Source organism: Bos indicus x Bos taurus, chromosome 25, assembly GCF_003369695.1.
Source record: "Bos indicus x Bos taurus breed Angus x Brahman F1 hybrid chromosome 25, Bos_hybrid_MaternalHap_v2.0, whole genome shotgun sequence".
NCBI lineage: Eukaryota > Metazoa > Chordata > Mammalia > Artiodactyla > Bovidae > Bos > Bos indicus x Bos taurus.
Genome location: NC_040100.1, coordinates 17733502 through 17758827, shown reverse-complemented (window position 1 = coordinate 17758827; position 25326 = coordinate 17733502). Strand labels below are relative to the sequence as shown.

Genomic DNA, 25326 nt, shown 5'->3' with positions numbered 1-25326 from the left:
CCAGAGGAAATGCCTCATAGGAGTGACTCAAACTACCAAGAGGGCATGACTCTTTCACTGAGTCCACCCGTGTGTCTATTCCCAAGCATTCTTTACCCTCCTAATAAACACCGTACTTGCTTCACTACTCTCTATGTGGAAAAGCATTTCCATAGAGCTTACGAGCCAGGGCCTCGTCACTGGCCTCTGCCCTGGTGGTCTAGGGGCTAGATTTAGCACCCTCATTGTCAAGGCCTGACTTCAGTCTCTGGCCAGGGAACTGAAATTTTGCTTCAAGCTACTGCCAGGTCAAGGTCACTGAGATCAACATGATAACCTTGACTGCACAGCGTTGTGGAAAAAGCTGGTTTAAAACTTAACATGCAAAAAAACGAAGATCACGGCATCTGGTGCCATCATTTCATGGCAAATAGATGGGGAAACAATGGAAACAGTGACAGTCTTTATTTTCTTGGACTCCAAAATGACTGCAGATGGTGACTGCAGACATGAAATTAAAAGACATTTGTCCTTGGAAGAAAAGCTATGACAAATCTATACATTAGGTTTGTATAGGTGATTAAAAAGCAGAGACATTACTTTGCTAACAAAGTTCTGTCTAGTCAAAGCTATGGTTTTTCCAGTAGTCATATATGGATGTGAGAGTTGGACCATAAAGAAGGCCGAGCTCCAAAAAATTGATGCTTTCGAACTGTGGTGTTGGTAAAGACTCTTGAGAATCCCTTGGACTGCAAGAAGATCAAACCAGTCAATCCTGAAGGAGGACTTGCCTTGAAGCTCAGTCGGTAAAGAATCTGCCTGCAATACAGGAGACCTGGGTTTGATTCCTGGGTCAGGAAGATCCCTTGAAGAAGGAAATGGCAACCTACTTCAGTATTCTTGCCTGGAAAATCCCATGGACAGAGGAGCCTGGCAGGCTACAGTCCATGGAGTCCCAAGAGTCAGACACGACTTAGCAACTAAACCACCATCAATCCCAAAAGAAATCAATCCTGAATATTCATTGGAATGACTGATGCTGAGACTGAAGCTTCAATACTTTGGCCACCTGATGCAAAGAGCCGACTCACTGGAAAAGATTCTGATGCTGGGAAAGATTGAAGACAGGAGGAGAAGGGGACAGCAGAGGATGAGATGGCTGAATGGCATCACTAGATGGACATGAGTTTGAGCAAGCTCTGGGAGATGGTGAAGCATAGGGAAGCCTGGGGTGCTGCAGTCCATGGGGTCACAAAGAGTTGGACATGACTCAGCAACTGAACAACACAGGGTTGTGGAGACAATTATGTAATTTTGGGAAATCTAAGGGGCCCGGACAACGCCCGACACATCCCTGGTAACCAGTGACAAAGACTCTCCTCAACTTAACTCTAGTCAGACTCTTCTGAAGAGTCCTCTTTGTAACTAGACCATGCCCTTGGGCTCTGCTTTTAATCTGTTTAGTCTAGTTTCACCAAGAATTCTGATGGGTCATTTTAGCAAAAATCCCCGACCCTTCATATCTGATCACAATCCTTATCCTCTGCCCTTGATATCTTATCACCCTGGCCTGCCATCAGCAAAAATTCTGTGAACTTGGTGCAGTTAGAATTCCCCTTACCCATGATGCTTCCTCTTAGTAAGTTTCTGTCCACTGAGCCAGATCTTGCTCCTTGGTTATAAATCTCCACTTGTCCTTCCTCTGTTCAGAGCTTTACTCCATCTCTATGCTATCACAACATACCGCACCCCCACCCCACGCTCCACTGCAGCAGTCTTCCATGGATAAAATCTGGTTTTAGGGCTTCCCAGGTGGCTTAGTGGTAAAAAACTCACCTGCCAATGCAGAAGACCCAGGTTTGAACCCTGGGTCAGGAAGATCCCTTGGAGAAAGAAATGATAGCCCACTCCAGTATTCTTGCCTGGAAGATCCCATGGACAGAAAAGCTTCCCAGGCGCCATTCCATGGGGTTGCAAAGGGTTGGACATGACTTAGTGACTAAACAATACCTTCTTTAACAAATGTCACAAATAAAATTTTCTTTAACACCAGTAAATGAGTTTCCTTCCATTTCTACCCAGCCTCCAAAACCAGTATGAGCCAAACTCTTAGCATTCTGCTCAGTGCTTCAAATGCATCTGCTCAGCGCTTCCAACGGCCTGGTCCTTTAAGGTCATAGGGTGAATGATCAAAACCAGACGCCCTGGGGTGATGCCCACACCACCCAACATCAAGGCAGCAGTGGCAGAAGTGAAGGCTCTGACCCCCTGCATGCCACTCCACACTGACACCTTGGTCCTCTTCACTTCCACAGGCCATGGATGCAGCACTTGGGGGTGAACTTTGAAAAGTCAGCATCTGCGACTTTCCTGAAGTACAAATATTTGGCCACTTTATTTCACTGAACCTTGATTCTGCTGTTGTTCAGTTGGTCAGTAGTGCCCGACTCTTTGCAAGCCCATGAACTGCAGCACGCCAGGCTTCCCTGTCCTTCACCCTCTCCAGGAACTTGCTCAAACTCATGTCCATCCAGTCGGTGATGCCATCCAACCATCTCATCCTCTGTCATTCCCTCTTCCTCCTGCCTTAAATCTTTCCCAGCATCAGGGTCTTTTCTAATGAACCGGTTCTTCGCATCAGGTGGCCAAAGTACTGGAGCTTCGGCTTCAACATCAGTCCTTCTAATTAATATTGAGGATTGATTTCCTTTAGGATGGACTGGTTTACCTTGATTCATCTCTCTGTAAAAAGAGGACTGACTGATAAAATGTGGGTGAGAAACTGCTTTGTATACGAAGTTACCGTTACAGAAGTAATCGCACGTGTCCCCACGCCACAGAGGAGAAACCAAGGGAAAGGCCCAACAACCCTAGGCCATAGCTCCACCCTCCCGCCTCTAAAATGGGCGGGGCAGGGCCACGGCATCGATCACTCGGCGCTTCGCTAGGCATGCCTTGGTGGGCAATCGAGCTGCGAGTGATCGATACTCCGGCAAGCCTCTGACTACTCGAAGAGGGCTGGAGCGTTCGGTTTTCAAAGTACAAATTGTCGCCGTCCTCCGGCGAGTCGATACCGTCCAAATCTGAGCCAGGTAGGTGAGCAACTCGAGAGGAGTGGGCAGCTCTGCCTCCTTAGAAGCGGAGGCCGGACTAAGGGGGAGGACTGCGCAGGCGTCGGATGTAGATGGAAAGCGGGCAGGGACTGTCCCGCGCGTGCGCCTTGGAAAGCCCGGGGGCAGCCCTTCAAAGCCCGAAACTCAGCAGGGCCTTGGGGAGGGGAAAACCGGGGCGGCGCATGCGCTCTGAGAACGCAGTTTAGCCGATTGACTCTCCAGAGCCGCCGAGGAGAGGGCCTAGGTCCCGCGCGTGCGTAGTGCTCTCCTTATGACAGGTATTGCTTTTTGCGCTTGCGTACGACCAGGTTGTTGTGCGCTTGCGCGGTTTTTGGTGTCTGGTTGGTTCGTAGCTCAGGGCTTGTCTGATAGCTCAGCGGGTCAAGAATCCGCCTGCAATGCAGGAGACCGGGGTTCGATTCCTAGGTCGGGAAGATCCCCTGGAGAAGGGATAGGCTACCCACTCCAGTATTCTTGGGCTTCCCTGGTGGCTCAGCTGGTAAAGAATCCTCCAGCAATGGGGGAGACCTGGGTTCGATCCCTGAGTTGGGAAGATCCGTTGGAGGGGAAGGGAAAGGCACCCCACTCCAGTATTCTGGCCTGGAGAATTCCATGGATTGTAGAGTCCACAGGGTCGCAAAGAGTTGGACATGACTGAGCGGCTTTCACTGATGCGACTCGAAGGCCCCTACGCTTCGCAGTGGTTGTACCAGCAGGTGCATGCCGCCCATCTCTGCCTGGCCAGTTACCCTTTGTTGATCTAGAACTAGGAAGACTGAGCAGGCTTGAACCATCGGGCCCCGAATGCAGACCGAGGGAAATAAAGTCCCGGGAGAGGCTGGGAAGGGAAAAGGTGTGAAACTTCCCAGTGGAGGCATGGTGGGGATACATAGATCCCGTCCAGCCCACCCTTCCTGGAGGACCCGATGGGGCCTGTGCATGTGGCCGCCTGGAGGAAGGGGGTGTCTGACTCAATAGGGGTTAACTCTGAGCATAGGTGTCGCATTATGCGCCCTCGGAATCCAGCAAAGATAAGTCCTGGTGCTTAGCAGGGTTAGAGCAAGTCAGGGCAGGTGTTCAGATCACACCAGCCGGCTCCAGCCCAAGCCTTTCTGCACTTTACAGAACTGAGCAGCCTGTTCCCAGAAAGCTTGATTGAAGCTGATATATTCCGAGAAGCACTTCAGAGCCTTAAAGATAATTTATGAGAATTCTGGGATGACTGCAGTGGCTTCCTTGAAGGCTTTATTTTAGAGCTGACAGGAACCCACTTGGGTTGTTGTCTAACAGCCAACCAGACACCACCTTCCAATGATGTACTCCATCTGGATGTGAATTCATGAAGCTCATGACCCGAGTTAGGCCGTTGGTTGTATACAGCCTGTACTTGGCTCCTTGGTGTTTTATGTGACCAGCAAGAAGCTGTTTTGAAGTTCACTTTAGAGTGGTCTGTACAGCCAAGACAAAAGTCACTTTGAGAGGCTATCTCATACAGTCTTTTTCTGACAACCCCCCCAGTACCACCCCTGCCTTTTCAAGATTATTTCATATGTCAGCAAACAGACCTTTATTGAAGAAGTCAAGACAGTACACTGAGAAGAGCAGTTCTATGCAGCCGGTACCGACCTTCCCATGAAAGCTGTCTTACATGGAGAGGCCAATGCAGACAGGTGGTGCTCTGGGAGGTCAGTTTACAAAGCTAGGACACAGGAACATTCTCTGGAAGGTTCGTTCATTTAATACAACCTTTTATAAAAGGCAATTCACCTCTACCCTCACCCCTTTCAAAAAACAGCCGTCTGTAACCAACAAGACATCTTTTAAGGCCAATACCAGTTAATCCCAGGGAGACTGATTTTAAGGTGAATTTACAAGGCCACTCGGGCTTTTTCATATGGCAACATTCAGAAAACTAAGATCATGGCATCTGGTCACATCACTTCATGGCAAATAGATGGGGAAACAGTGGAAACAGTGACAGACTTTATTTTCTTGGGCTCCAAAATCACTGCTGATGGTGACTGCAGTCATTAAGTTAAAAGACACTTGCTCCTTGGAAGAAAAATTTTGACCTAGACAGCTTATTAAAAAGCAGAGACATTACTTTGCCAACAAAGGTCCATCTAGTCAAAGCTATGGTGTTTCCAGTAGTCATGTATGGATGTGAGAGTTGGACTATAAAGAAAGATAAGTGCCGAAGAATTGATGTTTTTGAACCGTGGTGTTGGAGAAGACTCTTGAGAGTCCCTTGGACAGCAAGGAGATTCAACCAGTCCATCCTAAAGGAAATCAGTCCTGAATATTCATTGGAAGGATTGATGCTGAAGCTGAAACTCCAATACTCTGGCCACCTGATGCGAAGAACTGACTATTTGAAAAGACCCTGATGCTGGGAAAGATTGAAAGCGGGAGGAAAAGGGGATGACAGAGAATGAGCTGGTTGGATGGCATCACGGACTCAGTGGACATTAGTTTAGGTAAACTCCAGGAGTTGGTGATGGACAGGGAGGCCTGGCATGCTGCAGTCCATGGGATTGCAAAGAGTCGGACATGACTGAGCGACTGAACTGAACTGAACTGAACGGATGATTTGGGGGACTGTGGGTCTCAATTTGCCTGGAATAATGCCAGTTTATGACTTGTCCCTGAAAGCTACTTCCAGTATTCAGCACTTCCAGTATTCGACTTGTGTAAGGTGAAATTCCTACATGCAGAAATGACAGTCCCAAGCAGTAAAGAACAGAGAAAATGATGAGAATAAACAATTTTGAAAGAGAAAAATAAATGTATATTTTACCAAGCTTAGGCTTATCAATAAAAGGCTTATATATATAGCATTCTGCTTCCCAGGTGAAGAATCCACCTGCCAGTGCAGGAGACATGGGAGCCTCAGGTTTGAACCCTGGGTTGGAAAGATCCCCTGGAGTAGGAAATGGCAACCCACTCCAGTATTCTTGCTTGGGACATTCCACGGACAGAGGAGCCTGGTAGGCTACAGTCCATGAGGTCACAAAAGAGTTGAACATGACTGAGCAACTCAGCACTGCCTGGCATCCTGGTTTGTATGGTAAATTCTGTGGTTAACCGACCTATAGCTGATGACCAGAGGCTGTTTGTGCAACATGCTTATCCCTTTTATGTGGAGCTCTTGGTCAGGTGTGGGGGGTGGGCAGGTGGGCAGTGTAAAGGCCAGTCCACAGTCCCACTCTGATTGTTCATACAATTTACCCTGATTCCCTCCTCTGGAAGGCCCCTTCATTTACTACAACCTTTTATTAAAAAGGAAATTCAGTGAGGAACTCTGGGAAGCAAATCAGCAAAGCCAGGCCATGAGGCTATTCGGGCTGATACCCTTCTCCAGAAAATTGCTTGGTAACAATTGTCAAGAAACCTTTCTGTCAGACCAATGGGGAATGCTGGAAGCCTGATTTGTAAAGCCTGGATGTGAGGCCTGAATGGGGGCTTCCCAGTGGTGCTACTGGTAAAGAACCTGCCTGCCAGTGCAGGAGATGTAAGAGATGCATGTATGATCCCTGGATTGGGAAGATTCCCTGGAGGAGGGCATGGCAACCCACTCCAGTATTCTTGCCTGGAGAATCCCATGGACAGAGGAGCCTGGTGGGCTACAGTTCACAGGGTTGCAAAGAGTCAGACACGACTGAAGTGACTTAGCACACATGCACCAAAGTGAGGCCATTCAGAAAAGCAGTGTCATGTAGCCTATTCCTGACCTTCACTGAAAGGCTGTATCAACTGGTCATGTGAAAGCTGCTGCTTACAGCCTCGTAAGGCCAGCTCCTCTGGATGACTGTTTCATACAGCCAGGGAGGGGCCTTTCTTCTCTAAGCCCATTTCAGATGGCTAACAGGAATCACAGAAGATAGATTTGTAAAGCTAAGACAAAGTCCAGGCCTCCTCTGGCCCTGACACAAGAGCCCAATATGTAAAGAAGCCAGTTTTTAAAGCAGATCATGAGACCACTTTGGAAGAGATTTATATAATAGAATGTGACTCCTCCCCTGAAGGCTGTTTGAAGTGGCAACTATTTAAAAAGCCAAATCAGGAAATGTTCTGGGAGGCCTGTGGGACCAAGTCGTGTATAAGACTACTCCCAGGAGGTGCTAGTGGTAAAGAACCCGCCTGCCAAGGCAAGAGATGGAAGAGACGGGAGTTCACTCCCTGCATCGGGAAGATCCCCATGAGGAGGGCATGGCAACCCACTCCAGTATTCATGCCTGGAGAATCCCATGGACAGAGGAGCCTGGCAGGCTATGGTCCGTGGGGTCGCAAAGAGTTGGACAGGATTGAAGTGACTTAACGCACACGTATGCACACACACAGATGGTGGTCAGCATGGCACCTCACTGTGGCTGCCACGTGGTGCCCTCGTAAGGCTCTCTGGGAGGCTAGTGTTTAAGGTCAATCATGAGACCTGCAGGGCCATTTCAGTGACTCATACAGAGGCAACCTATAAAACTATTTTGAAAACGAACTCAGCTATCCTGAAGCTCCCACCTCTGAAAGGCTGTGTCGTGCGGTGTCAGCATAAGATTCTGAAGGCCTGGTTGTAAGACATTTGCTGAGGAACTCTGGATCCAAAGTAAATTACTCTGGCTATTTAATGTGGCCAAGAGGAGGCTGTTTTGTACAGCCATCTTGGGGCCCTCCCTCTCAGAAGGGTGGCCCATGTGGCCATCCACCTGAGGCTCTCCCACAACCAGTTGGCAAAGCAGCCATTCTGCCACCTTTCGTTTGTATTTATGGAAACCAAATGCAAGACCACCTGGGGAAGCCATTTTGCAAAGCAGCACATGAGGGCACCTTGAAGGCTGGTTTTGTCAGGCCTGTGTGAGCTCTGCAAGGTACCTGGGGAGGCCGGTTTGCAAAGGTTAAAATTCTGCATCCCAGGGAACTAGTTTATAGGTCATTTGAAACCCTCTGGGAGGCTATTTAATAAGGCCACAAAAGACCAATTTACAGAGCTGGTACATAGGCCCAGTAGAAGCCGTTTTTCCATTAAGGCAAATAAGTGGTCTTCTGGGAGACCTTTTTATAGACCTTTGTGAGAAGCCAGAATATGAGGCCTCTGAGGTCTTTCCACACCCAAGATGAGATTTTTCAAATACGACTCAGGGAGCTCAAACCAGTGCTCTGCGACAACCTAGAGGGGTGGGATGAGGGGAGGGGGAGGGAGCAGGGGGGTTCAAGAGGGAGGGGACGTATGTATAGCTGTGGCTGATTCATGTTGCTGTATGGCAGTGAAAGGCGCTCAGTCCTGTCCGACTCTTTGCAACCCCATGGACTATACAGTCCATGGAATTCTCCAGGCCAGAATACTGGAGTGGGTAGCCTATCCATTCTCCAGGGGAACTTCCTGGAGAATCGAACCAGGGTCTCCTGCATAGCAGGTGGATTCTTTACCAACTGAGCTATCAGGGAAGCCCCCCTGTATGGCAGAAACTAACACAATATTGTAAAGCAATTATCCTTGAATCAAAAGCAAATAAAAAAATTTTAAATATGGAAGCAGAAAAGAAAGAAGAAAATTAAAATTACTCATGGTTTTGCCACTTGAAAAAAAATTGCTTTATAAGACTTATGTGAGACACTCAGGGAGATGAGCCCTGAGGCCACCCAGTTGGTGGGTCCACGTGCTCTTCTGTGTGTGGCTGGTGGATAAGACCACCAGCGCTGGAAAGCTGCACTGTGAAACTCTTCTAAGATTGCTATTAACGAGGCCAACGCAATTTGTTTAAGGATCTTCTAGGAGCTAGAGATAGGAATCATCCTGGCAGGCTTGGGCCAGGCCACTCAGGCTGTCCGAGTCCTGTCATGCAGTAAGCCAGCTGGGAAGGATAACCACTGTGAACCAAGGCTTGAAGTGGGATCCAGAGCTCCAAAAGCTGACACAGTCCTTATGCCTGAACACAAAGCGTGTTCTGGGTACACACTGCCACTTGCTATAAAGTTTAGGACAAATTGCTTATTTTCTCAAATCTCATTTCACTCACCTGTAAAACCTTACATTGTAGAATTGCGAGGGATATGTTAGATAATGTACACAAAGCAGGCAGCATTGGAGATTCCCTGGTGATCCAGAAGCTTGGACTTGGCGCTTTCACTGCAGGAGCGCGGGTTCAGTCTTAGCTGGGGAGCTAAGATCTGCAAGCTGCATGACGAGGCCCAAAAGACAGACAAACCATGGAGCATTGATGTGGTACAGAGGAAAAGGGCATGGAGGTTGACCAGAAGTTTTAAGTCCTGTCTCTGTGCCCTTGATTGACTGTGGTGTTTTGGTTGAGTCACTTCGTTTTTTCTCCTGGACTTTAGTTTCCTCATCAGCAAAATAGGAGGGTGGGGTTTCAGGGGAAATGACCACATATATCCCTGTTCACTTCCCAATATTGTGAGGAACAAAATTAGACGGGGATGCTAGGGAAACCATAATAGACTGCTCTTACTTTTGCACAGGACCAGGATGAGGTCCCTCAAAAACAGTAACAAGTGGGAAAGGTTCACCCTTCTCTTATGGGAAGTGATAGGATTTTCTCATCTGTAGAATGAGGATAATAATAATTCCTCAGAGTTTTCTTCAGAGTTAACCTAGGGAATTCCCCGGCGGCCCAGTGGTTAGGACTCCATGCTTCCATCACAGGGGCCATGGGTTCAATCCCTGGCCTGGGAACTAAGATCCCACATGCTCCATGGTGCGCCCAAAAAGAAAAATGGAATTAACCCAGATGTCTGGCTTCACCATGTGTTGGCTCGTGGTCTTGTGGCTCTGTTCCCTCATCTATAAGATCATGGATTGGGGGACTAGACTGAGGTTTGGGTTTTTTTTTTTTTATATTTATTTATGTTGGCTGTGCTAAGTTGTCCTTGCTGCGTGCAGGCTTTTCCTAGTTGCAGAGAGCAGGGGTTACTCTCTTGGGTTAATCCCAAGCAGCGCTTGGGATTCGCATTCAGGTGGCATCTCTTGTTGCAGAGTGTGGTTTCTAGAGCACAGGTTCATGGTTGTGGTGCACAGGCTTAGTTGCCCCGAGGCATAGGGGATCTTCACGGACCAGGGATTGAACTGGTGTCCCCTGCACTGGCAGGTGGATTCTTAACCACTGGACCACCAGGGAAGTCCTGCCTGAGTTTGAAATTTCTGCTCCACCTCTTAAACTAGCTGAATTGCTTTAGGAAGTCATTTAACTTCTCTGCTGCAGCTTCCTTATCTGTAAGATGGAGGTGATAATACTTTTCTCAGAGTTTCTGTAAGAACTGAGTATATATAAAGTACTTGGAGCGTTCCTGGCTTACAGTAAACACTTCATGTACGTTATCAGCTTTGTAGGGTCATCATTTAGGGGAGGGGATGAGGCAATTCATATAATACTCTTATGGATTCTACCTGCTGAATACCAAATATTCCTGAGCTGGTAGGAAGTGAGCTGGAATGGGGCCAGAAATAGGAATGGCTTGCCTGGCGCACCTTCAGGGGCCATATCTCTAGCATCCTTCATGCAAGTTTGCTTCTCTATCTACTGCTGACCTCTTCACACACATTAGGGCCGAAGGGAGCCATGTCTGTCTTCCTGTTCTCTCTGAGTTATAGATAGAGTCCCAAGGTGTCCAGGAAATCTGGTAGAAGTGTTTATTATCTTCTATTGTTCAGTCACTAAGTCGTGTCTGACTCTTTGTGACCCCATGGACTGCAGCACGCCAGGCCTCCCTGTCCCTCACCATCTCCTGGAGTTTGCCCCAAGTTCATGTCCATTGAGTTAGTGATGCCATCCAACCATCTCATCCTCTCCCGCTGTCTTCTCCTTTTGCCTTATTATCTATTACTGTGTAACAAATCACCATAAATTTAGTGGCTTAAAACAACACATGTTTCTTATCTCAATTTCTGCAGGTTGGGAGTCTGGGCATGGCTAGCTGGTTTTTTCCTGCATCAGGATCTCTCTCAAGACTCCAATTACGGTGTCAATGCTGAGCTCTTATCTGAAGGTTCAACTGAGCAAAGATCTAAGCACCTGTATGCATGCATGCTCAGTCACTCAGTCGGGTTCAACTCTGTGACCTAATGGACTATAGCCGGCCAGGCTCCTCTGTCCATAGACTTCTCCAGTCACAAGTACTGGAGTGGGTTACCATTTCCTACTTCACTAAGCACCTGTGGTTGTTGGGAAAATTCAGTTCCTGAAGGGCTGTTGGATTCCAGGAGGGCCCTCAGTTCCTAGTTTGCTGTTGTTCTAAGCCACCCTGCGTTCTTTGTCATATGGGCCCCTACAGCAGGGCCACTTGCTCATCAGTGCATGCAAACCAAGAAGGCAGTAGAGAGAGTCTGCCAGCAAAATGAATGTTCCAGTCTTATGGAACCTGGTCCCAGAAATGACATCTCATCTCTTAGGCCAAAAAGTTAATAGCTACACATGGCTCAGATGGTAAAGAATGTGCCTGCAATGCAAGAGACCTGGGTTCCATCCCCTGGTTGGGAAGATCCCCTGGAGAAGGGAACAGCTATCCACTCCAGTATTCTTCTTGGAGAATTCTATGGACAGAGGAGCCTGGCAGGCCACAGTCCATGGAGTCGCAAAGAGTCAGACATGACTGAGAGTCCAGCACACTTAACACACACCAGACCTACACAGCTGTTGGTCGGAGGCATGTATTAATAGTTTTCTATTGTTGATGTAACTAATTATCACAAACTTGGTGACTTAAAGCAATATTTAAGCAATTTATTAGCTTACAGTTCTGTAGGCCAAAAGTGCAACATGGAATCAAAATCAAGGTCTCAGGAGGGCTTCATCCTCTTCTGAAGGCTCTAGGGGAGAATCTGTTTCCTTGCCTTTTCCGCCTTTTAGAGACTGCCCATGTTCCCTGGCTTGGGACTCCCTTCCTCCGTCTTCAAAGCAACACTGCATCTCTCTGACAATTCTGTAATCACATTTCCCTCTGACCCTTACTTTAGCCAGGAAGGATCATGTCAAGGACTTCAGTGTTAGGTTGGGCCCAGCCAGATAACCCAGGATAATCCCTTATTCTTAGTCACATCTGCAAAGTTCCTTTTGCCATGTTAGGTAACATCCTCACAGGTTCTGGGGTTTAGGACGTGGACATCTTTGGGGGACATTATTCTGCCTACCACTCAAATTACAGGTCCTGCCCATATTCAAGAGAAGGGGGATTAGATGGGGGATTCATAATAGCAAGCAAGGATCCCTGGGCTCTCTTCTGCCAGAGGGTGACTGGCTTTCTTCTGTCACAAGAAGTGAAGCATCTGATGGGGCTTTATCACAGGCAAATCTTCATTCTTGCCTTCACCATCCATCTACCAGTGGCTCCTGAGTGTGAAGGGTTCTTTCATTATGAACCTCAGAAACCAACCCTGGCTGACATAAGCAACAGGAAATTTCTTGGAAGGCTGTTGGAGCCCATGGAATAGACAAAAAGCTGGAGAACTGTACTTGGAAAAGACAAGAACTAAAATGGTTCTGCATCCTAGGACTTGTAGACCATGATTGTGAGACCCTAGCAAGAGCAATCTGGTCCAGAAGCTGCCACTAGGAAGAATGAAATGTCAGCTGTCTCTGGTCTAGTTGATCTTCTTAAAGTTTACATTCAAAAGAGGCAACTCATTGACTAGCTTGGGTCCCATACCCACCCCTTGGCAACATCCCACCACACTGAACTCAGGGGGCATGATGGAATCTCTCAAAAGGAAATGGAGATGTGTTGTTAAGAAAGAGAAAAGATTTCAAGCCACCAAAACTCAACAAATGCCCGCTGTGTTCTCTGGCTCTCTTTCCTCTGCACCAGAAGGAAGTTACTGATCAGTCAGGGCAGGATAACTGTTACTGCAGGCATCAGCACTGTAGTGGCTAAACACAAGTTTATTTTTTGCTCACGAAGCATTCCAGCATGGACATTCCTAGTTAGGGGGCTGTCTTGCGGCTCTGCCATCCCCTGGGGCCTCAGAGTCCTTCCCTTCCAGTCAGTGGGTAGGGGTAGTGTGGAGGATCGTATAGGAAGTGTTTATGGACCAGGCCTGGACCCTTCCATGCCCCGTTCCATGCATTAGCTGGAACGTGGTGTCATGCTCACATCTAACTGCAAGTGAGACAGAGAAATGAGGTCTAACTGTGTGCCCAGGAAGAAGATGGAACGGACTGTGGCGAACTTTAAGCCAGAGTTTGTTTTTGTAAATCACGTTTCATTGGGACACACCATAGCCATTTGTGTACACGCTGTAAAGCTGCTTTCGTGCTACAGCAACAGAGCAGCAGCAGCAGTGACTGTATGGCCTGCAAAGCCTAAAATATTTGATATCTGCACAGGAAAAGTTTGTTGACCCCCAGCATACAGCAGTCTCTGCAAAAGCATGATGGTCCTTATTTCTTAGTTTCAAATGTGATAGGGATATGACAGCTGTTAGTATAACACCTACAACTTGTGTGCATGCTCAGTCGCGTCCAACTCTTCGCAACCCCATGGACTGTAGCCCGCCAGGCTTTTCTGTCCTTGGGATTTCCCAGGCAAGAATAGTGGAGTGGGGTGCCCTGCCTTCTCCAGGAGATCTTCTCAGCCCAGGAATCGAACCGGCATCCTTTGTGTCTCCTGTGTTGGCAGGCAGATTCTCTACCACTGAGCCACCTGGGAAGCCATCACCTACAACATAGTAATGCAAATAGATAACCGTAAGTTGTGAGCAGTAGACTATTCACCTATTAGTAATTATTCCTGGAGACTGGACTGCCATCTGTAGATAATGTCCAGGCTAAAATTACTAAAGGCATCAACTGTGATAAACCTTTTTGTATAGGATTTATGTATTTCCAGGTTTCTTCCTGAGACGGTTAAGGTATCATTCCTTCAGTAGTCTGAATTTAGTGCCTACTATGAGCCTGACTGCAAGAAACTCAAGGGCTGTTCAAACCCAAAACACTGTCAGGGAATCTTGGCTCACTTCACATAGGGAATCATTTAAGATGGGCCTTAAAGGTTGGATAGGAGTTTGCCAGAGAGAAGGGGTGTTGGAGGCATTCCAGACAAGGACAGTACATGTTCCTCTCTGAACAAACATGGGTCCAGTGACCACTGTGTGCCTAGTATTATGCCAGGCTCTGAAGATACACTGGTGACCCCAGACAGATGGGGACCCTGCCCTCACAGGAAAAGACCACTGCTGAAGAATCAATGCAGATAAGGTGTACATTACACGGGACAAGTAGGGAAGCCTTGGGAACCTGTAGGGGACCAGGTCTGGGTATGGTCTCTAGGTCTCTTTATCTAGGAAAATTCTTTATATATATTGGGTTGGCCAAAAAGTTCATTTGGGTTTTTGAAAAATCTCAGTGGTTGACATTCTGGCCACTGGATGTCATCACACACCTAGCTTTCTTCCCTCCAGCCTTATTTTTTGAAAATACAGAACCACGGGTGTATAGGCATAGAACGTGATGTTTTGCTGTAACTTAGTTTTCCCTGTGTGTGCATGCTAAGTCGCTTCAGTTGTGTCTGGCTCTTTGCAACCCTGCAACCCTGCCAGGTTCCTCTGTCCATGGGATTCTCCAGGGAAGAATACTGGAGTGAGTTGCCATGCCCTCCTCCAGGGGATCTTCCCAACCCAGGGATCAAACCCATGTCTCTGACATCTTCCGCCTTGGCAGGTGGGTTCTTTACCACTAGCGCCACCTGGGAAGCTATCTATATAGATATATAGATGGGCTTGTTTTATATATATATATATATTTATATATATGTATATATTTGTTCATATATATATATTTTTCCCTCTAGCACCTATCAGACTGAGCTGCCTGGCCCGATGGCGGGGCCCAGCACGCTCTGGGAGACCCTCCAGGCCCTCCTGCCCCACACGAAAGAGGAGCTGAAGCTGGAGCTGGGAGAGAAGGTGGAGGGCAGCGTGCTGATGCTGCTGCAGGAAGCCGCCGAGCTCTTCCTCGGGGGCCAGCGGCGCGAGTGTCTGCAGACCTGCGAGGTGCTCCTGGACTACTCGTGGGAGAAGCTCAATACGGGGCCCTGGCAGCACGTGGACAAGGACTGGCGGCGGGTGTACGCCTTCGGCTGCCTCCTGAAGGCCGTGTGTCTATGCGAGCCGCCCGGGGACGCCGCCTCCGTGGCTGCCGCCCTGAAAGCCTGCGACATGGGCCTGCTGATGGGGGCGGCCATCCTCGGAGACATCCTCCTCAAAGTCGCCGCCGTCCTCCAGAAGTACCTGCTGTCCGGAAAGAGGCCTGCCCCCGGCCCGAGCCAGGAGCCGCCCGGCACAAAGGCATGGGGGGGTCGGGGCAGCCAGTGACCACGCCCAACAAAATCCATCAGCCCTATTTTCCTAGAAGTCACGGGTCAGCTCTCCCCTGGGGGGAAACCCCCTGGCGTGCTGACCCCTGTTGAAAAATGGCATCTGCATAAGTTTGGAAACAGAGCAACCTCTTTCCTTAATTTTTTTTTTTTTCCAGCTTGTGCAAAAGCCGTGCCCCTTGGGGAGAGAGGGAGGGTGGGAGCTTTGTGGTTCCTGAGAAAAAGGACTCAGAGGGTTGGTGTGGCCGAGCCCTATATCCAACAGGAGCCTGTCTCGTTCAACTTCTTTCTGGCCCCTTGGTGGAAGTGTCACACACTTTTCTGGCTGCCTCTGTCTCTGTGTGGCCGAGTTTGGATGAGATGCTACAACTTGTGTGACTGATTGGTCCTGCCCTTTAGATACTTGCCTATGTCCTCGTGGGCTTCCCTGGTGACTCAGTGGTAAAGAATCTGCCTGCAATGTGGGAGACCTGGGTTAGATCCCTGGGTTGGGAAGATTCCCTGGAGAAGGGAATGGCAACCCATTCCAGTATTCTTCCCTGGAGAATCCCATGGACAGAGGAGTCTGGCGGGCTTTAGTCCATGGGGTTGCAAAGAGTCTGACACGACTGAGTAATTAACACTTATGTCCTCGCTGGTGTTTAAGGGCACGTGCCAGAGAATACCCCACAGATCCTCAGGGTTGTGGCCAATGGCTCAGTCATGTCCAGCTGTTTGCAACCCCATGGACTGCAGCACGCCAGGCTTCCCTGTCCTTCACCATCTCCCGGAGTTTGCTCAAACTCATGTCCATTGAGTTGGTTGATGCCATCAAACCATCTCATCCTCTGTCGCCCCCTTCTCCTCCTGCCTTCAGTCTTTCCCAGCATCAGGGTCTTTTCCAATGAGTCAGCTCTTCCCATCAAGTGGACAGAGTATTGGAGCGTCAGCTTCAGCGTCAGTCCTTCCAATGAATATTCAGTGTTGATATCCTTTAGGATTAACTGGTTTGATCTCCGTGTGGTCTGGGGAACTCTTAGGAGTCTTCTCCAGCTCCACAGTAATACTGATAATAAAGGTTAACTGTTGCTATCGTTCCTAAGCACACCTCCACTCTCCTAGCATTGATGCAAATTCCTGGTGAAATGCCTCAAATTCTGACCTTTCTGTGGTTGTCTCCATCTTGCTTTTCTGAACAGAAAGCGAGGAATGACCACGTGCCAATTCCAGACGTGACGACAGAAAGAACAGTGCCCCGGCTTCACTGTCCATCCCTCCAGTATTTCAAGAAGCATTTTTTGGTTCCAGGGAGGCCTGTGATTTTGGAAGGTGTGGCCAACCACTGGCCGTGCATGAAGAAGTGGAGGTGGGTGTCTGCCGAGGGCTGCAGGGTTCTTCTTCCCAACTTAGCATCCCCAAAGACTCCCAAATTCCTCCTTCCATGACCCCCCAAGAGAACACAGCCTCATAGACGCTTAACTGCCGGTTAAGTGGGACAGACTGCTGAGGGGTTAAACCTACATGGAAGGCACAGTCCTCTGAAGCAGTGCCAGAGATTATAAGGTCCTTACCAGCTGCAGTCTGCTTGCCCTAAGCAGTTTTTCATGACTGCATCATGGCAGTCCAGTGTTAACTGTATTATGCCATTTTGCAGGATCTCAGGAATTCTGTGAACTTTCTCAGGGGTCCCCGAGGCTTGAAAGTAGAAATAAGAACCCAAGACAGCCCCACCCCCTCTCCGCGGGCTCTTGGGTTTGCTGTCTCCTCATGGCTGCTTTGAGTCCCTCCCCAGGTTCATGGTGGAGGCGTCAGATCAGGCAGCTGGATGGTGGCCTTGAAACGAGGAGGCGTGTCTCAGGCAGGTGACGGAGCCAGCCTGAGTCTTGGCGGTGGCTTTGTGGGAGTTATTGTTTTCCCTGACGGGATGGGCACTGTCGTCACCTACGTTTTATAGACGAGGAACAAGGGCTCAGAGAGGTGAAGAAACTTGCCATGGGCCCCCTGGTGGGTGACAGGCAGGGCTGGACATGGCACCTGGCCACCAGAGCTGAGGACTCACCAGGCACCTCACCACCCTGTACTGTCCACCACTGGCCCAAATAAGGTCTCTCTGCTTGTGACAAGGCATGCGAGAGAGAAGTTAGGAGGCTAGGCCAGCTGGAAAATAGAGCTGCCCAGCAAGAACCAGATTCATCAGTTTTATCTGCAAACAGCTACCCAGTGCCAGGCGGGCAAGTGACCTCAGCTCTTCGCACCTGCATCTCCTCTGCAGTGAAGTGGGGTCTCCCTCCACCTTGTGAGCTTTTGTGCCAATGAAAGGAGCCCAGCGTGAAGCACGTTTAGCAGGGCGCCCAGCAGGTCTTAGCATAACGATGGCAATGCTGACCCCTGTCTTCCAAATAGTCTGGAGTACATCCAGGAAGTCGCTGGCTGCCGCACCGTCCCCGTGGAGGTCGGGTCCAGGTACACGGACGAGGAGTGGTCCCAGACGCTCATGACGGTCAACGAGTTCATCAGCAAGTACATCAGGGAAGAGGTGTGTCGTTCAACTGCACCCCACTAATACTCCGGAGGCAGGCAACGCATTACATGTGTGGGCAGAATAACTTCCATATGTCACCAGGGGAGGTTTTGGAGGAGTCAAGAAATCATACTTGAATGGCCTGTGGTCAGTAGGCTGGCCAAATCAAGGAAGGCAGGATGTATGGGTCCCCATTTCAGGTCCTTTTGTTTTTTGGAGGGTTTTGTTTATTTTTGAGTTACAATTCAGTGCTTTTTGGTATATTTACAAGATGGTGCAACCATCACTGATTTGTAATTCCAGAACATTCTCATCACCCTAAAGAAACCGCATGCTCATGAGCAGTCACTTCCCGTATCTCCTCCCCACCTATCCCCAGGCAACCATGAATCTGCTTTCTGTTTCTGTGGATTTGCCAATTCTGGATATTTCACATAGTTGGAATCATACAACACGTGACCTTCTGTGTCTGGCTTCCTTCATTTAGCATAATGTTTTCCAGGATCTCTGTCATAGCACATACCTTTTTATGGCCAAATACTATCCCTTTGATGGATAGACCACATCTTGTTTATCCGTTCCTCAGTGGATGGCCATTTGGGTTGTGTCCACTTTTCAGCTGGTATGAAAAATGCTATGAACATTCACACGCACGTTTGTGCGTGGACGTGTGAGTCCACTTTTAGGTCTGTATGCGGAGTGGGATTGCTGGATCAGGTGGCCACGCTGTGTGTAACCTTTTGAGGAACTGCCAGATTGTCTTCCATTTTGTCGTTTCTTAACAGTGAGGACCTTGGGTTGTCTTCCTCTTCCTGATACCTGTTGGCCGCTCTGGCCACTCTTGGGGTCAGTGGCGCCCAGCATGGCATCTAACCTGCCCCCATCTGACCCTTGCAGAAGCCCTCAGGCATATTCAGAGAATCCCTCAGCATCCAGGAGCCCGGTTTGAAAAGCACTGATCTTTTCTTTCGTCTGCTCGGCAGAATTTTTCACAAAATGATCATCTCCTGTGTGGTCAGAGATGTGGGAAAGTGGGCACTCCCATTAACAGCTGGCGAGGGTATAAATGCTGTAGTGTTGGGAAAACAGCCTGGCAGAAGCTGTTAAGATCTAAAATGTGTGTAATGCGTGTGCTCCTCGAGCGCACTGTTCTACTTTTGAAGGCATGTACACAGAAGGACCAGAGCATTCGGCTGTTCGGGCTTTCCAAGTGGCGCTAGTGGTAAAGAACCGCCTGCCAATGCAGGAGACATAAGAGACACGGGTTGGAAAGATCCCCTGGAGAAGGGCATGGCACCCCACTCCAGTATTCTTGCCTCAAGAATCCCATGGACAGAGGAGCCTGGCAGGCTACAGCCCATGGGGTGGCAAAGAGCCGGACACAACTGAAGCGACTCAGCACGCACACACTCGTGCATTCAACTGTTTACTGAAACACCATGGTAGAACCACGTGAATGTCTACCAGGTGGGGGATGGTTGAATGGATGATGATGCATCCTGTCTATAAAGCATGCATCCATCAAAAGAATGAGCCACATATGCAAGTATCCACTTAAAGAGATAGTCACAATGTGTCATTAAATTGAAAAGCAGACTTCAAAGTAATGCATATTGTATGATTCCATTTTTATTTTTAAAAAATCCTTATGTGTGCGCAGCCCCTTCACATTTCATGGAAAGTGAGCCCCGGGGCCCCGGGTGACTTACTCAGGTCCACCTCTGTAGCACAGGCAGTGCCAGATCCTAAGTGCCCCCATCAGCCCATTCCTGCTGGCTGGCGAGGGATGACATTGGCCCTGGGGTCAGAGGAGGGGGACTAAGTGGGTTGAAGAGGAGGGCTCTTGGGTGGTTGCCACGGGCCGGATGCTGAGAGCCAGCTGAACTGGCAGCTCCAGGGGCCTCTCTCTCACAACTAACAGGGCTTTCTGTGTCCCCTCTGGTTTTTCTCCCATGGAGCAGCCGAAGGACATCGGGTACCTTGCTCAGCACCAGCTCTTCGACCAGGTAAGTCAGACCACGCCCCTCCATCCTTCACCCGCTCACCTTCTCCCACCTCCCTTCTGGGGCACCAGCCCCGGGGGCAGGAAAGGGGTAGTAGCCTCAGTTGCTTCCTCCTGGTCCTGCCCCTGCTCTGAGCAGGGGGCACTCACCTGGTGCCCTTCTCACCAGCAGGCAGCAGGGGGCAGGCCAGGCCCCGGGACTGGGCAAGGGATGAGGAGACCACCTCTGGGTGGCCCCCAGGGGATGAGTCGGAAGCCCGAGTGTGGTCAGAACTGGTTCTGAGAGCCAGGTGAGGGTGGCAGGCTCCAACCTGACCCAGAACAAGTGAGTTCCTGCTGATCTTGACCCCTAGCCCCAGCTGGGACTCTGCCAGCCTCTGGGAGCTGCAGGTCCAAAGGGGGGAGGCGGTGATGGGGCCAGGTGAGCTATGGTCTCTTGCCCAGGCCTCCCCATGTAAGGACTCATGGGTCCTTTCCCCGTCCTCTCTTGCTAAATGAGGGAAAGGGGGATTTGAGTTGATCAGGCCTCTGCTGTGTGGTCTCAAGAGACTGGCCTGTCCCATCCCCTGGCCTCCATCGTATCAGGGCTCAGCTCTCAGCTTGGCTCCCTGTCCTGGAGCAGCTAATTGCCATTTGACTAGAATACAAGGAAGCACATTGAGGAGAAGAAGGCAAAGACATGATTATTTTTAAGATGGACAAAGGCTTTGAAGCCGTTTTTGTCTTAGGCCCCCAGAGGTTTGTTTTCTCCTCTGTTGTTCCAACTACCATGGGGACAGTCTGAGCAACCAGAGCCCTGGGGCCGCCATGCAGCACAGAAGGGACGCCCGGCTGGCTTCTGCACGGCTTCTGGGGCCTTCTCCACCAAGCTCAAGGTCTCCCACCCAAAACCTTTTGCCCCAAAACCTCTTACTGACTTTCCTCCCAGTGACCCCATGTTTCAGAATATTTTGTGCTAGGCCTGCCTTCAAGTCTAGCCCCACCTGGAACAGTTTCTCCTCTTAGGGTCTCTGAATCCTTGGCCTGTGCCTCCTATTACATCATCTGGCCAACCAGTCACCTCTCAGGAATCCCGATGATGTCACCAGGGACCAGTCAGCTTCCCAGCATCCCACACGGCCGGGGTCTGGTGTAATCCCAGCCAGAAACTGTGTGGTGACAGTGAGCCTGGCAGGGGAGAAGCAGGTGCTTCCCAGAGGCCTTGGGGATCCTGCATGTAGCTTGAGGACCACCACCCACCCCCCCCCCCCCGCCCCCGCCACCCACCCACAGGACAAGGCACCTCAGGTCATGAACTTCTCCGTCAGCGCAAAGCAGTGAACACAGCAGCTTTTTTACATGCAAAACAGCCCAAGCTCCCCGCAGGGAGAGCATTCCAGCCTTCCCTAGTGATGTGTGCACTAAAGGAATGGCCAATCCGCCTGCAGGTGTCCCTTCAGACCTGGAGAGCTCACTCTGAAGATCCCTGATTAAACTAGCAGAGTGGGTCCCCTTTGCAACATTTTGGGGACCAAACTTGATTCTATGTTTAATTTCCCAGAGTCCCTGAGCACTTGCCAGCATAGCAGGCAGTCTTGTCAGTTGGGGTTCAGCAGGGCTACGGTAGATTGGCCTCGTTTGGAAAGAACCAGAGTCTCAGAGGAAACCACTCACACTGGCTGAAACCACTTCCTGACCAGACCTGTAGAAGGCAGCTCCGGCCCCTCCCTCTGGGCGCTGGATTCCTCACCAGCCCTGGCCACGGAGCCCCAGCTGCATTCAGTCTGGTCGGAAAGTAGGGTGGGTGTGGGGGATAGGAAGACACGAGGGGGCTACACAAGGGTACTTGCTGTTTTAAAGTAGAGTCCCCAAATTATGATTATTCAACTTCATGGTGTACCAAAGTGATAGGCATCAGTAGAAACTGTACTTTGGATTTTGAATTGTGTTCTCTTCCTGGACTTAGTGGTATGTTTACCATACTGTGTGATGCTGGGCTGGGTCTCCCAGTCCCTCAAGGCAGTCCATCACACAGTCACACCGGTAAGCAACAGATACACTTCCAGCCACTCTGGACCTGGATGACATTCTGGTTTTCACTTTCAGTACGGTATCCAATACATTGGGTGATATCAGTCAACACTCCATTATAAAATAGACTTTGCCTTTGATGCTTTTGCCCAGCTGTAGGCTAACGGAAGTGTTCTGAGCACGTTTAAGCCAGGCTAGGCGCAGGTATGATGTTCTGTTCTCAGCTTCTGATATTTTCAAACTACCATGGGCTTATTGGGACGCAACCCCACCATAAGCCGAGGGAGACTCTTATCTCATTAGAGATGTTCACTGATGATGCTGGGGCCGGTGAGCCCACCCACCTGCTCGTGCAGCCTTGCCTGCCTGCCCCCCACCTCCCCCGGAGCCCCAGCGTCAGTCCTCCTGGAGGACACCCCCATCCCAGGACACCTCCACACAAAGGCACAGCACAAGCTCACTTCCAACTGGTCAAGGTCTGCACGGCTTTAAGATGTCCACACATGATCACTTGAGGCCACCCGCAGCCTGGCATGGGGCTGCCCACTTCACCACACCCTCAGCACCACTGGGTGTTATCACTTCTTCTGTCTTTGCTCATTTGATTAGTAGGAAATGATGACAGTATTTAATTTGTATTTCTTTGCTGATGGGACTGAAAGCCTTTTTATGTATGATCTTTGTCCTTTGCTTATTTGTGTAACTTTACCTATTGGGATCCCTATTATTTTATATGAATGCTCTACGTTAACCATCATTTACCACAGTTCAGATGTTTTCCATTTTATTGGAATACACTTATTTTATATTAATACACTTACTTTCATTTACCTTAAATGTACTGATTGTGATTGCTTTACCATCAGTAAATTTTGGGAAAACCTTCCTCTCCAGAGATTTGATAAATAAATACTTAGTCCCATCTTTTTTTCTTTGACTTTCTAAAATGTGATAGCTTTAGAAAATGGTAAGCTGGTTTATTTTTAAGACAAAGTAGTGGTGTCAGGTTTTTTAAAAAAGGAAATAAAGATAAAATGCATGTGACATGGAAAGAAATCTGAAAATTATAACCCTTCCCTAGTAATTATATATTTACTTTTTAAAACTGATTTTTTAATTCCTATGCAGTAAAATGTGGCTAGCGTCATATTACACAAGATGACGGTATTGGCCTTCTGGTTAAGAGGCGGTTGACATCTAGGCTGCTGAGTCGCACAGGCCTGGCCTTAACCCACGTCATCTGCTTTGTCAGATCCCGGAGCTGAAGCAGGACATCAGCATCCCCGATTACTGCTGCCTGGGCGACGGGGAGGAAGAGGAGATCACCATCAACGCCTGGTTTGGTCCACAAGGCACCGTCTCCCCACTCCACCAGGATCCCCAGCAGAACTTCCTAGCCCAGGTTGGAGCTGCTCAGAACCTCGGCCTTCCCCCTCCTCCTGGCCCAGCCACACATTTTCCATGTTTAAACACCACGGAGATGAACCACAGACGGGGGCGTGGACCAAAGTGAAACCAGAGACAAGGCACTGGGCCTCAGGGAGGCGAGGGGCTGCTTCCAGACTCCTGCATCATCTGGGATCCCATCAGACGCCTCACGCAGGCAGAGCAGGGCCGGGGTGCCATCTCAGCACGGGGCAAGTGCCCCCACGGCTGCCGCCCGCCTGCTGTCCATCAGAGCTGGGCTGGCTTCTGCCAGAACCCTCTCCAAATACAGGGAAGCTGCTCAGCCACTGGGCGGTTTTCCTGGGACGCAGACAGGGGAGCCTGCGTGTGTTATAAGGGGAGGGGCCTGGCGGGGGGACATCTGTTATAAAACCTTCCGTCATAGGCAGAGAGGTTTGACAAGCCAGAGTGTTCTTCCAGCCCAGGGCCCATTCCCCGGGCGCGGCAGAGAGGCTGGGAGCCAGACCACCTGGTATGAAGACAGCTGTCCCCTCTTAGCTTTGCGAACGTGGGCAGCTCGGCCTCTCTGTGCCTCCACATCCTCACCTGTAAAACGGGGCGAGGGGATGATAAACCACCTTGGTCATGGCGAGGATTAGCTAACATAAAGCACTTAAACAGCAGTGGCCACACCCAAGTGCGTACTGACTGTTCAGGACAGTAGCAAAGGCACGCGACCTAACACGAATGCTGGGAGTGGGGCAGCCTGGGCGGGGAGGGCGTGCGCGGGGACAGCGGGCACCTGCTCATGGAGGGGGTCTCTTCCCTGCAGGTGATGGGCAGGAAGTACATCCGGCTGTACTCCCCGCAGGAGTCGGAGGCGCTGTACCCCCATGACACACACCTTCTTCACAACACGAGCCAGGTGGGCCTGGGGGACCCGGTGGGACCCCCACCCTGTCTCTTGAAACCAGACGGGTGACTCCCTTTGCTTTCTCAGGTCGACGTGGAGAATCCTGACCTGGAGAAGTTCCCCAGGTTTGCTGAGGCCCCCTTCCTGTCCTGCGTCCTGTCCCCGGGCGAGGTCCTCTTCATCCCGGTGAAGCATTGGCATTACGTGCGGGCCCTGGACCTGAGCTTCTCCGTCAGCTTCTGGTGGTCGTAGCCGAGAGCAGGGGGCCGGGCACGCAGAACGTGCTCGTGGTCACACACATCCTTCACACTGTGCCTGGCCCAGGGACCAGCTGCCTGAGGACACCTTCGTCAGAGACACGCAGGCCCAGGGGTGGCCCGGCCACTGTGGGTGGCGGAGGCAGGCAGGCAGGCCCCCAGGAGGACAGTCCAGGTCCACAACGCATGGACGCTCCTGGGCTCCGAGGTGGGCTGCCTGGATTCAGGCCCGGCCCCATCGCTGAACTGCTGTGTGGTTTGGGGCAGGCAGCTCCGCTGTGTGCGTCTCCATCTGGAACACAGGGCAGCGCTGGCCCTCGCCACAGAGGACTCCAGGGATGGGGCATGGTGCGGGCTCTGGAGCACGGTGGCCGTGGCCCAGTCACAGGGGCGGGGACCCAGCTCAGGCCTCTGCTGGGTGGTGGGGAGTCTGGGGTGGTTTCTCTCTTTGTTACCCAAGTGTAACCTGCCTTCAGAGATGTGCTCACCCCCACTCGCTTGGTGGATTTTCCACTCTGCACCCTCCCACCAACTGGTTTCCAGTCAAGAAAGAGAACGTCTGGTAGGCTCCCCTCCTGTGCCTTGCTGTCTCCATTACCCAGGGGTCACTACTCTCCAAAGAGGGTTTTAGGTCAGGAGAGACGGAGGCTTCAGACTTCACATAAACACATTTGTTTCGTTTGTATAAAACATTGGTTTTGAGTTTTGACCAGGTGAGGATGCTGGGGGCAGGGGTATCACAGACCTGCAGGAAGAGCTGCGGAGGAAGCCCGGGGCCAGGCCTCCACCCACCAGGCCTCCTTCCCTCCCCCCACGCACGTCTGCTGGTCTGGCCTTGGTTTCCATCTTTC

The 25326-nt window shown here is 50.2% G+C and overlaps 1 protein-coding gene and 1 long non-coding RNA gene across 3 annotated transcripts; one reads left to right on the top strand and one right to left on the bottom strand.

Moving 5' to 3' along the window:
- Positions 1-2921: 2921 nt before the first annotated feature.
- On the top strand, positions 2922-25184 carry KDM8 (lysine demethylase 8). 2 transcript variants are annotated; one of them, XM_027526521.1, is made up of 8 exons: positions 2922-3071; positions 14883-15378; positions 16586-16752; positions 17790-17922; positions 19869-19913; positions 23172-23321; positions 24138-24230; positions 24306-25184. In XM_027526521.1, the coding sequence occupies exons 2-8, from the start codon at positions 14911-14913 to the stop codon at positions 24468-24470; spliced, it is 1221 nt and encodes a 406-aa protein (XP_027382322.1). In that variant the 5' UTR covers positions 2922-3071; positions 14883-14910; the 3' UTR covers positions 24471-25184. The 2 variants fall into 2 exon arrangements, with proteins under 2 accessions (XP_027382322.1, XP_027382323.1); XM_027526522.1 differs by lacking the exon at positions 2922-3071 and adding an exon at positions 3273-3370.
- On the bottom strand, positions 22690-24185 carry LOC113883151. The gene is made up of 2 exons (XR_003508580.1): positions 24108-24185; positions 22690-23911 (listed from the first exon to the last, which is right to left on the bottom strand). It is a non-coding gene; the product is annotated as an uncharacterized LOC113883151 (long non-coding RNA).
- Positions 25185-25326: the final 142 nt, after the last annotated feature.